We start from the raw sequence: 13,167 nt of genomic DNA on the forward strand, positions 1-13,167 counted from the left end.
TACCCATGGGAGGCAGTGGCTGTTGCAGCTGAAGTAGAGTTCAGAACCTGGCTCCTCCTCCCCCTCGCAAGCGGCACAGCTGGAACAAAGCCCAAGTGGGAGGAGAATGTGGACTGCGTGCTGCAGTCTTGGGGCTCCCTGCCCTGCTGCCCTCCCCCGCAGGAGCCTCTGTGGCAGTGGGGTGGGCAGGCTTGGTGCTGCTGCTAGGAGCCACATGCTGGCAGCACCAGGGGTACAACTCCATGCTGCTATTGCTGGGCGGGCAGGGGCTGCCTTGCCAAGGCAGTGGGGCTGGTGTGGAGCTCTTATCAGCTGCTACTGTCCATTGGTACCTGGCTGCGATATGTGTGTGTGTGTGCGCACACATGCAAGTGGTGCCCCCTGCCTCTGATCACCCTCCTCCCACTCTACCTGGTCTCAAGCAGCCCCTTGCAGGCTCAGGAAAACCCACCATTTCTTGCTTTTTTCTCCTTTAAAGGAGAAAATGGACGTGCTCTATGATTTTTCCAAGGACTGAGGTAACGTTGACCAGTCTGTAGTAATCTGGATCCCCCTTTTTCCCCTTTTTTAAAGATGGGTTCTATATTTGCCCTTTTCTAATTGTCCGAGACCTCTCCCGATCACCATGAGTTTTCAAAGATAGTGGCCAGTGGCTCTGCAGTCACATTGGCCAACTCCCTCAACACCCTTGGGTGCGTTGCATCTGGCCCTGTGGATTTGTACATGTCCAGCTTTTCTAAAAGTCCCTAACCTGTTTTTTCACCACTGGCAGCTGATCACTTCCTCCCCAAACTGTGCTGCCAGGTGCAGTAGTCTGGGAGCTGACCTTGCCTGTGCAGATTGAGGTAAAAAAGCCATTGTATACTTTAACCTTTTCCAAGTCATTTGTCACTAGGTTGTCTTACCCATTCAGTAAGGGCCCCACGCTTTCCCTAATCATCCTCCTGTTGGTGACATACTTGTAGAAACCCTTCTTGTTCCCTTTTATATCCCTTGCTAGGTGCAACTCCAGTTGCACTTCAGCCTTCCTTATTTCATCCCTGCATGCCTGAGGAATACTCTTCTAATCCTCCCTAGTTCTTTGTCCAAGTTTCTATCTGTTGTAAGCTTCCTGTTTCTGATCAGTGGGTCAAGAAGAACACGGCCTCTCGTTGGCAACTCCAACGCTTGTACTAGGAAGTTGTCCCCAAACACAAACAGTAAAAATACTGTATTTACTCGCATCCATACACCCCCAAATAATATGGGCACTTTGGTTTGGGAAGGCAGGTTGCAAAAACTGTTTTCCAGAATTTTACTTGCCATATCACAGGCTTGCTATGGCTGAATGCTGGCCACATGCAGAAGTGACAGAATCTGCTCTTCGGCATCACTTACCCTCCAGCTCCACTCACCTTCCTGCTCAGCCAGAAGCTGCTGCCAGTTCAGCGATGGCTGTGACCTGTAGCCATAGGCGCTGTGTGCTTTCCAAGGCTGGGGGGCACGGCGACCACCCGCAGATGTGGTGGCAGTGTCAGCGGCAGGGGCATGGCGGCGGCAAGTGGGGACCACCTGCAGGTGGCCATGCTGATGTCAGTGGTGAGGGCAGGCTGAGCGGGCACCATCTGCACCACAGTGGTGTTGTTGGGGGGGGTCACCCCCTAGCCAGATGCCAAGCCTGGAAATGCTAGCAGCACTTCTTGGTGGTGGGAGGGGGCACCAGTGCTCCACCTGCCCCCCTGCCCATCACCTAAGCTGAAAGCGATTGCTGGAGAGGGGGGGGAAGGGGCACCAGCACTCTCAGGGGGTGCACATGCATCCCCTACACATCACTTACGCCTGTAGTTGATGCATGGATGCCACCTTTTGTGCATGCAGTCAGGAAGGGAGGAGAGCTCCTGGCAGCCATTCCAGCATCCCTATGTTTCCATTCTGGATTGGAAACGCATTTGCTTGTTTGCTTAAAATGACCCCTGCCAATTTTGTAAGGCCCCCTTGCAATTTGGGAGAAGCAGGGAATGGTGTATGTAGTATGCAAGTAAACATGGTATGTAAATAAAATCCAACAGCACATAAAACTTCAAGTGCATGTTGATAATAGGGAGGCTGCTTATGTAAATAGTTCATAACAGTCCAAATGACAATGTAGTTGGGAGCAACACAGGCATTACTTTTTATTACTGAACTTTTAAAGTCATTTAATGTAGGGGAAGATGCATCATTCTTTTCCTGTAGCATCTTTCCATCTGAATATTGTTTCTTTTCCCTTTTTTATTGTATTGGTCACTATGGTCCTAGAATATAGTTTTCTACATAGGTGAATTCCTTGACTCATGCTAACTTTTGTCATTTATTTTTGTTTTGTAGGAGATGACACTTTGAAAACATGGGATATGAGACAATTTAAAAAGCCGCTTCATTCAGTTGATGGCCTGCCTACCTTTTTCCCAATGTAAGTGCAGTATTTATTTGCCACTGCTGTAAAAGCAGCTGCTACTTTCTGTTGGATGGAAAACATGTCCTCCATCAAGAAGTTACTGCTTCCATGATTTCTCTGTCTGTTCACACTGTGTAGAGCAGCTTTGGGACTCAGATGATGCCCCTGTCTTCTCTGTGGGTTTATCAAAGGGGGAAATTAAAAAAAAGAATCATAGAATCATCCTGATACCCTTTACTAGTAGGAGCATGATAGATATAAAGAGCATATATCCCACTTACTTCCTCTCAACTACCTAGGTGAGTCAGAACCACATGCTGGCACAATTGGCTTGCCTTTGCGGCCCTTTTTAATGTCTTTTTTGTTTTCATTACTTAGGATATAAGAGCTACCCCTCTTGAGGGGTTGATTCCTGTCTCAGACTCTTTAATCCCCAGTGCCTCTTGTGCTTAGGAACAGATCATATTTTCAGCACTTAAAGTATCTGTTGGTCTTTTTAATGGAAGATGAGGAACAAGAATTAAACCTCTATATTTTCCTCCCGGACAAGTCTTCAAAATGTTCGTATGATCCAGGAGCAAAGTTTTCTAGACCGCAACATTGCTCACCCAGATCTCACTGCTTTTTCCCATGGCCTTTCTTCTTTCATAGATTCATAGACATTAGGGCTGGAAGGGATCTCGGAAGATAATCGAGTCCAACCCCCTGCCCTGGGGGTAGGAAGTCAGCAGGGATCATAGGATCCCAGCAAGATAAACATCCAAACGTCTCTTGAAGACATTCGAAGTAGGTGCTTAAACCACCTCCGGCAGCAGTCTATTCCAAACCTTGGGGGCTCAGACAGTAACATTCTTCCTTATTTTCGTAGATTCATATATGTTAGGGTTTGAAGGGACCTCAATAGATCATCAAGTCTGACCCCCTTCGTAGGTAGGAAAGTGTGCTGGGTTCAGATGACCCCAGCCAGATGCCTATCTAACCTCCTCATGAAGACCCCTAGGGTAGGGGACAGCACCACCTCCCTTGGGAGCCCATTCCAGATTTTGGCCACTCAAACTGTGAAGAAGTTCTTCCTAATATCCAGTCCAAATCTGCTCTCTGCTAGCTTACGGCCATTATTTCTTGTAACTCCCAGGGGTGCCTTGGTGAGTAGAGCCTCACGAATTCCCTTCTGTGCCTCCATGATGAATTTATAGGTTGCCACAAGGTCGCCTCTCAACCTTCTATTGCGGAGGCTGAAGGGGTCCAGGTGCCCTAGTCTCCTTGTAGGGCTTGGCCTGCAAGCCCTTAACCATACAAGTGAGTGGCCCTTCTCTGGACCCTCTCCAGGTTATTCACATCCCTCTTAAAGTGTGACGCCCAAAACTGGATGCACTGTTCCAACTGCAGTCTCACCAGTGCCTGACAGAGGGGAAGTATCACCTCCTTGTTTCTGTTTGTCATGCACCTGCTGATGCATGATAAAGTGCAGTTAGCTTTGCTGATGACTTCATCACATGGACGACTCGTGTTCATCTTGGAGTCCACTAGGACTCCGAGATCCCTTTCTGCTTCCATGCTGCCGAGCAGATCGTTTCCTAGGCAGTAGGCGTGCTGGACATTTTTCCTCCCTAGGTGCAGCACTTTGCATTTCTCCTTGTTAAATTGCATTCTATTGTTTTCTGCCCATTTGTCCAACCTGTCCAGGTCTGCCTGTAGTTGTTCCCTGCCTTCCGGTGTGTCCACTTCTCCCCACAGTTTTGTATCATCTGCAAACTTGGACAGAATACACTTCACTCCCTCGTCCAAGTCACCGATGAAGACATTGAAGAGTATCAGTCCAAGGACCAAGCCCTGCAGTACCCCACTGCCCATGTCCTTCCAGGTCGATACCGACCTGTCCACCACCTCTCTCCAGGTACAACCCTCTAGCCAATTTGCCACCCACTGGACTGTGTAATCATCCAAGTCACAGGCTTTTAATTTGTTCACCAGTATGGGGTGGGATACCATATCAAAGGCCTTGCCGAAGTCTAAGTAAACAATATCTACCCCTACTCCTGCATCCAGGTGTTTTGTAACCTAGTCATAAAAACAGACTAGATTAGTCAGGCATGATTTATCTGCTACAAACCCGTGCTGGTTTCCCCACAGCATCATTTTTCCTTCTGGGCTCTCACATATATGATACCTTAGTAAGCTTTTCAAAGACTTTACCAAGGATGGTGAAACTGACTGGCCTGTAGTTGCTTGGATCCTCCTTCCTCCCCTTCTTGAAAATAGGGACCACATTGACTCTTTTCCAGTCCTCTGGGACCTGGCCCGTGTGCCATGAGTGTTCAAATATTCTTGCCAGTGGCTGTGCAGTGACATCAGCCAGTGCCTTCAGCACCCTCAGATGGAGCTCATCCGGGCCTGCCGACTTAAACGCATCCAGTCCTTCCAAATGACCCTGCACTGTCTCAGGGTCAACACTTGGTGGTCAGGCGCCCTGCTGTTGTCTCTCTGTGATCCCATTGTGAGACTTGTCTTGCCTCTCATTTAGGAACACTGAGGCAAAGAACTCATTGAGGAGTTCAGCCTTGTCCCCCCCGTCTGTCACCAATTGCTTTTGCCCATTCAGTAGTGGTCCTATACCACCCTGGGCCTTCCTTTTGTTCCATATGTATGTGAAAAACAGTTTTTTGTTATCCTTGACTTGGGATGCCACCCTCAGCTCCATGGTAGCTTTGGCCTTTCTAACTGCCTCCCTACAACGGCGAGCTGAGGAGGCATACTCCTCTTTAGTAATTTCTCCCTGTTTCCACTGCTTATATGCCCCCCTTTTTGCCCTTAGGCTGCGCTGGATTTCTCTGGTTAGCCAAGGAAGCCTCTTGGCCCCTTTTTCCCTCGCATCGGGATCATCTCCCTCTGTGACAGAAGGATCGCTTCCTTAAGGCACAGCCACCCTTCCTGGGCTCCCATCTCACCAGCTCTCTTACCCTGCAGTGTGTCATTGACTAAATGCCTGAGCTCACTGAAGTCAGACTTCCTAAAGTCTAGCACTTCCACCCTAATAGTTACCTTTCCCACTCTGCGCCTTATGGTGAATTCTATTATTTGGTGGTCACTGTCCCCCAGGCTACCACTGATCTGTAGGTCCCCTACCATGTCATTCCCCCATTGCCAGTACCAGGTCCAGAAAGGCATTCCCCCTAGTGAGACCATGTACCTCTTGCGTCAGGTGGAGGTCCTGCACACAGGATAGGAACCTGCATGAATGGTGGGAATTTGCTATCTGCGTCTCCTAGCAGGTGTCAGGGTAGTTTAGGTCCCCCATGACTACCGCTTCCCTTGTCTTTATAGTCTCCGAGAGCTGCCTCAGGAGTTCCAAATCTAGTTCTTCACCTTGGTGTGGGAGTCTGTAACAGACCCCTACCACCAAATCCCTTTCCCCTTGACCTCCATGTATCCTAACCCACAATCCTTCTACTTTCTCCTCCTCCAATTCCATTTTGATAAGGGTCGATGTATAACGCTCTTTAACATATAGCACAACCCCTCCCACTCTCCTCCCTACTCTACCCTATCTGTATGGCTTATAGCCCTCAATGTGTACCGCCCAGTCGTGGGTAGAATCCCACCACGTTTCTGTTAGACCCACCAAGTTGTAAGTGTTTTCTGTAAGCAGGAGTGCTAGTTCATCCTGCTTGTTCCCCGTGCTCCTAGCATTAGTGTATAGGCACTTGAGCCCTGTGACTGGCGCCTTTGCCCCCAGGCTTTGATGCCCAATGGGCCCGTTATTGCTTACCTGCTTGTTGCTTACTTGTGCTGTACTGCTGGACATCCCATGGCTTGCAGGTTCCTGATGTTCTCCTTCTTCTGCCTCCCTGTCTGAGCTAGTTTAAAGCCCAAAGTAGGAGATCAGTCAACGTGTTGGAAAAAAGACTTTTACCTTTCGTTCTGAGAGGTGAAGTCCATTGCGTCCCAGGAAGTCCCTTGCCAGCAAGTGTGGGTCATGGTCCAGGAAGCCAAATCCTGCACGATGGCACCAACTCCTGAGCCGCAGGTTGACCTCTCTGATGCAGGCATTGTGATGCCTACTGCGACCTTTGACTGGAAGGATGGACGAGAAGACCGCCAGCGCCCCCATCTCCCTAAGCCTGGCCCCCAGAGCCCTGTAGTCATCCATGACATGGCCAGGACTACTCCTGTCTGTGTCATTGATTCCCACCTGGATGAGGACCATGGGATAGTAGTCTGAGGGCTGGATCAGGTCAGGAATCCTTGTCGTGACATCCTGGATCTTGGTCCCTAGCAGGCAACACACCTCACGCACCATGGGATCTGAGCGGCAGATGTTTTCTTCTGCTTCTCTCAGTAGGAAGTCACCCACTAGGATGACACATCTCCTCTTCCTCCAGTAGCTTGTCTGGCCCTTAGCTTGCTCGGGGATCGATTGAGGCTCCTCCCATGCCGTCTCCTCCACCGCACTCTCTTCCAGTGCAGCCGGGGCTTCATATCTGTTCCTCAACTGCACCAAAGGATCCATTTCTGCAGCGAGCAGCCTGGCCCTGGAGGTGACTGTTGTCCATCCTTCCACATCAGCTTCAGGGCTGCTGCAGTCTGCTCCTCTGCCTGGAGTCTGGCTCTGCAGATAATGGAAGGGACCCATCAATCTCCTCCTCAATTGCCCTGATCCCCCTCAACCTGCTCACCTCTGCCTTGAGTACCTCAACCCTGGCACATGTGGGACAGTTGGGGGACCCCTGGCCTCCCCCCTGCCCCTGGGCCTCTGAGGACCCGCCAAGCAACCCCTTATGTCCAGCCTGAAACGGTCACAGAGGAGTTTGTGACCATTCAACCTTGTCCTTCCCTTGGGGCGCTCTGGTGAACAGACATTCCCCCAGATCCTGATGAGCACCCCAGATAAATTTATAGGCGGCCACTGGATCACCCCTGAGCCTGTGCTTTTCCAGGCTGAAGAGTCCCATGGCTCTCATAAGGTCTGTTTTCATGACCTCTGATCATGCATGTGGCTGTCATCTGCACTTTCTCAAGCTTTTCCACATCCTTTTTGAATTGTGGAGCCTGGAGCCCAGAACTGGATGCAGTACTCCAGCTGCGACCTTACCACGGCCAAGTACAATGGGAGAATGACGTCCTGGGAGTTGCTTGAGAAGCACTTGTGGATGCAGGCCAGCGTTTTGCTTGCTTTACTAGCTGCAGCATCATATTGAAGGCTCATGTTCATGCTGCAGGTATTTCCTAGTAAGGTGGAGAACCTCGCATTTTTCACCCATTTCCTGAGCCTGTCAAGGTCTGCCTGGATCACCCTCCTGTCCTCAGGTGTGGGTGCTTTACCCCAGAGTTCGGTGTCCTCGGCAAACTTAGCCAGTCTGTTTCTGACATCAGTGTCCACATCACTGATGATGTTAAACAGTATAGGCCCTAGGACAGAGCCTTGAGGGACCCCACTGGTCACAATGCACCACAGTGATTGACTTCCATCAACCACCACCCTTTGGGTCCTACCATGGAGCAAATTCCCCAGCCAGCAGATCGTGGTGAGGCTGAGGCCGCAGTTAGCCAGTTTTGCCAAGAGGTGATCATGGAATACCAGATTAAAGGCTTTTTTGAAGTCAAGATATGTGACATCAATCTCTTCCCCCTTGTCCAGGTGATAAGTCACCTGGTCGTAAAAGGAAATGAGATTGGTCAAGCAAGACCTACCCACAACAAACCCGTGCTGGCTATCCCTCAAAATGTTGCCGTCAGACAGTCTGTTAAGGATGGCCTCTTTGATAATCTTTTCAAAGACCTTCCCCAGGATAGAGGTCAGGCTGATGGGCCTGTAGTTTGCTGAATCCACTCTCCGCCCTTTCTTGAAGATAGGCACCACATTGGCCCTCTTCCAATCATCGGGCACTTCACCAGAGCACCAGAAGTTCTCAAAGATCCATGCCAAGGACTGAGCTATGATGCTTGCCAGCTCCTTAAGTACCCTTTGGTGTAAACCATCAGGGCCAGCTGACTTGAAGGTGTCCAGCCTCTCAAGGTGTTCGTTCACAAAGTCAGGTTTGATGGAGGGTAAGGAATCTCCTTCACCCAGGCCTCCCTGTCCTGTAGTGGGCAGGGGTGCCCCATGGGACTCGTGGAAAACTGGCACAAAGTATCCATTTAGCAAGTTTGCTTTTTCCTGGGTGTTGGTTGTCAGTTGTCCCATCTGGTTTTAGCAGGAGTCCAGTGTTGCCCTTGCTTTTCCTCTGGCTCCCCACATATCTAAAAAAAGGATATTTGTAGCTAGCTGGAGCTTCATCGCAGCTTTGGCTTTCTTGGTTTGCTCTCTGCAGGTCTGGACCAGTGCAGAGTATTCTTTCTTGGTGGTGGATCCAGTCCTCCATCCTCTGTAGTTTTTCTTTTAAGACGCAGGAGGTCCACTAGTTCCCTGGAGAGGCAGGGGGCTGCTGTGCCCTTTTGCTGCCTTTCCTCTGAGACAGGATAGACTTTGCTTGTACATCCAGGATTGCTCCCTTTAGGAGCAGCCACTCATTCCGGACTCCCCTCCCCTTTGGGTTGTGGCTCTTGAGGGCCTCACTGACAAGCCTCCTTAGCTGGTTGAAATCAGCTTTCCTGAAATGAAGGACTTCTGTATTACTGACTGACTTGCCAGCTTTACGTCAGATAGTGAAGGTGATCAGCTCTTGGTCCCTGTCATCCAGCTTCTCTTCAATCACTAGGTCACTGATTAGGTCGTCCCCGGTTGCCAGTACCATGTCAAGCAGCGCTTTACTTCTCATCAGCCCATAGACTTCCTGCATCAGATAGAGCTTATCCACACATGAGAGAAAGCTTTGGGATTGCTTGGATTTGGCCAAGCACTCTTCCCCCGTCATGTCTGGGTAGTTGAAGTCTCCCACGACAACCATGCACCGAGAGCGTGTGGCCTCAGCCAATTCCCTGGCAAACTCCTGGTCGAGGTCTTGATCCTGGGTCTGTAATAGACTCCCGCCGTTGTGTCCCCTGACCCATGTTCCCCACAGATTTTAACCCAGAGGGTGTCAAATATTCCACCCTGGGTGCCACTGTCAGCTTGCAGGGAAGCATAGCTTTCCTTGACATAGAAAGCTACACCCACGCTCTTTTTGTCCACTCTCTCTCTCCTATACAGGGTATAGCCATCTATACCTGTGGGCCAGTCATGGGTAGAGTCCTACCAGGTCTCCGATATCCCTATGACATCATAATTATTTGTGTTTAGCAAGAGGACAGTTTCTTCCTGTTTATTCCCCAAGCTCCTGGCATTAATGTACAGGCATGCGAGTGTCCCCTCGGGGGCCCTTACCCTCTTACAGTTCATTCCAGGGCTGGGGCAGGGATAGGATATATATGCTGTGTGTGGGTCCACTCCAAGACGCATAGCACCACCATGGGCTGGATGAAAGGGCTCTGTGAGCTGAATCTTTGACACCCCTGTTGTTGGGTGTTCACTGCTTTTTTTCATTTTGACTTGTTCTGATAGCCTACGTATAGTTGTAGGCACAGTCAGATCAAACAGCTTGAAAATAACATCTCCAAATTAGGAATTGCTACCATTTTTGCTACCTGGATAGAGGGAGACAGGTAGAGGTTGAAAAACTGTTTACAACTACTTGCAATTACAAATTGCCAGTTAGACTATTTCACTGGTGAAAACAGATTTCTTAGCCTACTTATTTACTGAATTGTTACCAGATTTGGAAAATACTGTCTGTTTACGTGTTTCCAGTCCTGAAATCTTGATAAAGTTTCTGCAAGGAAGGAATTTTCATTGGTTTTGCCAATTTTGGACATTTTGTGCACAGCTGTAATTATAGATATTTTAGTTATAAAACTAAGTTATAGACATTTAGTTAAGCCATTGATTATTATGAAAGCATTTTACGGCTAAAAGAAGATTAAAAGGATTTTTTGAGGATTTCTTCAACTGTTCTTGTAATGATGTCTCTAAGACATCACGGGTATGCCCAACATTAACCTTTTTTTCCCTACAGGACAGATTGCTGTTTCAGCCCAGATGATAAGATGCTTGTTACAGGAACTTCTGTGAAGAGAGGAGGTGGCAATGGGAAGCTTCTTTTCTTTGAACGAGAGACATTCCAGAAGGTGTATGAAATAGATGTCACAGATGCTGTATGTATTTTATTTTTCTTTTAAGAACAAATTGACAATATAAATGAAATCTAGTGGGCTGTTTTGTATTTTACACACACAGAAGGAAAGAACATAATGCTACAGCAAAGACAATCTCTATTTACTAGAATGGTATTTACAGGGAAGAATGTAGATGGCTGTGGTCAGATGTAGAAGAAACTCTGGAACTGATTTTTCTCTGTACCAGGTATTAGGCATCTAGTGTGGTTGAATTACAATATCAAGGACCAGTTGTATGCCTCACTGGGCCTGCAACCAGCTCATTGTTTCTCTGTTCTCTGACAGGCACCTGTCTGTTGACCCATCTGCTGATTCATGCAAGTTGTCACTGGCGCAGCTTAATAAAATTGTTCCTGCTGGAGTTCATTTATGCCAAAACTGATATTTGAATGAGGATTTTCTCCATCAAATCCTGTTTTTTTTCTTCCTGCTTGTTCTCATAGTGAAATCTTCCTGAGGCTGATTTTGTTCTGTCAGTCATTTCTTTGGAAGTACTTGGAAATCAAAAATGTTAAAGCAGAAAGATGAGTGAAGTTTGGGGGGAATAATTTTTTTACATAAAATAGGTACTCTGCTTGCAGGGATTATATCATAATGGATTTTTTTTAATGAATGATTTTTTCTAAAGGTAATGTTGATTAGATTCTTACTGTTGGGTCCCAGTTTTCCTAAAACAAGCCAGAATACATTTTTTCTGTCCTGTTATTTCTTAAAGACTTCTGGCCCTTACCTTTTCCTGAGACAAAATGAAAATGCCCCTCTAGGATATCAAAGTGTACTTCCAGCCTACAGGTCTAAATGCACAGGAGGCAAAAGGTATTGAGAGAAGTCTTTCTGCTATGACATGGGGGGCGGGGAAGCTGAAGTGGCACAGAAGCTCTATTGAAACCATATCTGAAGCTAACGGGAATGAAGGTTTGAATGGTTTACGATGGCTGCCTAGTCATCTGGTAGATGAAGAGAAGTTCCTTTCCAGTGGCTATGAGAAAGTGTCTGTTGATATTTTACTTGAGCTTTCAGTCTGTATTCTACAGGTGTGGGATTCCAGATAATATGATGCCTTCTAGAAGAGAGAACTAGCTTGCTTAATCTGCCTCTAAAATATCATGTGACTAGATTTCTAGTCATTCATTCAGGTCTTGAGCTAGAAAAAGAAATACTTTCAGGCATTGATGTTTTTTACTGACACTTGCATCCTGTCACAATCTTTAAGTCTGTTATTAGAAGTTGTTCATTCTTCCTGATCCTCTGAACACTTTTACAGGATGTTCTAGGTACACTGGCAGTTGATCCCAAAATCGGGAGGTAAATTTCTGTTCTTTCAAAGGGACTGAGAGATTTTATATATAATTTTAGTTTGTTACATGTTTTGAGAGCAGTGACCCAAGAATAGAAATCCAGTCAGAGAAACGAGATTATGAGCAATTAATTGCCTACAGTGTATCTGTGTACTCTGTATAGAGTAAAGCATGAGTATAATGCCCCAGCACACATTCATAGCATGCATAGCAAGACACACAATTTTGGGATCAGGGATCAGAACGTAACTGATTAAATAAAAATAATCAGTTTTCTTAGTGTCTTTAATTCTATATATATATATATCAGTACTTTTTAATTAGCATTTTCTCCCTCTTGGTTGTCTCAATTTGCAATGGAAGTAAAGTATAAACAAATTAAGGAATGTTGAAAAATGAATGGATTTTAAAGGCATTCGGCGCTTCGGCAGTTTACAACTAGTACATGCTGTTTGTTGGAAAGATTGTTGTCTTATAAAGTGATAGATTAATATCTTGTGTGTGTTTTATAGAATGATTCTTTCAGCAGTTCAGTATTAGTTATTTATAGGCTTTCTACTGAACTGTCATAGTTATCATTTTTCCCCACAGTAACTTAAAAATGCAAATAGAAAATTATCTGTTAAATTAAAGATAAACATGTAGTGTTGCCCGGGGCTTTACTTTATCTGCTATATAATGCAAAAATTGTCTACTAGCTCTCTTTTTATTTTTTTATTTATTCTACTATTACCAGCTTTATTTTGTATTTAAAAATTGCATCATAAGCTATTTATTACAACTATGAAGTGAAAATAGTGGGGCAATAATTAAGGGCAATTTTAAACCAAATAGGGTGGTATAATGTAAGTAATGGGAAATAAAAATTAAGAAAGATATTGTTGTGTAGAAAATTTAGAATACACAGATAATAAATACAGTATCATATAGTTTTACTTCACTAATAGGTTTTTATGAAGTTCCAGCAAACAGAAAATGCTCGAGGGCTGCAAACATAATCTTAAAACTTCTTGGTAAATACCCAGTGTGTTTGGCCTATAAATGAACCTGGTAGATAATGGAGATATGTTTGACCAAACTAGTGTCTGACATTCCTTTCCACCATGCAAACCTTTTTTCACCTTTTCTTTTAAGTTTTAATGGGAAAGCACATTATTGCTTTAAAACAGCTGAAGTACAACTCAGTGGTTTTATTACTGCGTTTAAAAGCCAGCCTGTTTCAGCTCTGCTGTCCTGCAATATACAGAATATTGATTTTGGTTTTTTGCGTGTACTAAGGTTTGGGGTGGGGGGGTGTTAAAG

At 46.4% G+C, this 13,167-nt stretch overlaps 1 protein-coding gene across 1 annotated transcript in view; it reads left to right on the forward strand.

The window, feature by feature from the left end:
- Positions 1-13,167, forward strand: part of WDR70 (WD repeat domain 70) — a 275,742-nt gene that overhangs the window by 208,134 nt on the left and 54,441 nt on the right. Inside the window, exons 12-13 of the mRNA XM_090037959.1 lie at positions 2,347-2,431; positions 10,408-10,546. Coding sequence (XP_089894085.1) covers positions 2,347-2,431; positions 10,408-10,546 — 224 coding nt within the window. The remainder of the gene's footprint in view (positions 1-2,346; positions 2,432-10,407; positions 10,547-13,167) is intronic.

The sequence above is a fragment of the Crocodylus siamensis genome, chromosome 3 (genome assembly GCF_052110815.1).
Source record: "Crocodylus siamensis isolate JL-2025a chromosome 3, ASM5211081v1, whole genome shotgun sequence".
Taxonomy (NCBI): domain Eukaryota; kingdom Metazoa; phylum Chordata; order Crocodylia; family Crocodylidae; genus Crocodylus; species Crocodylus siamensis.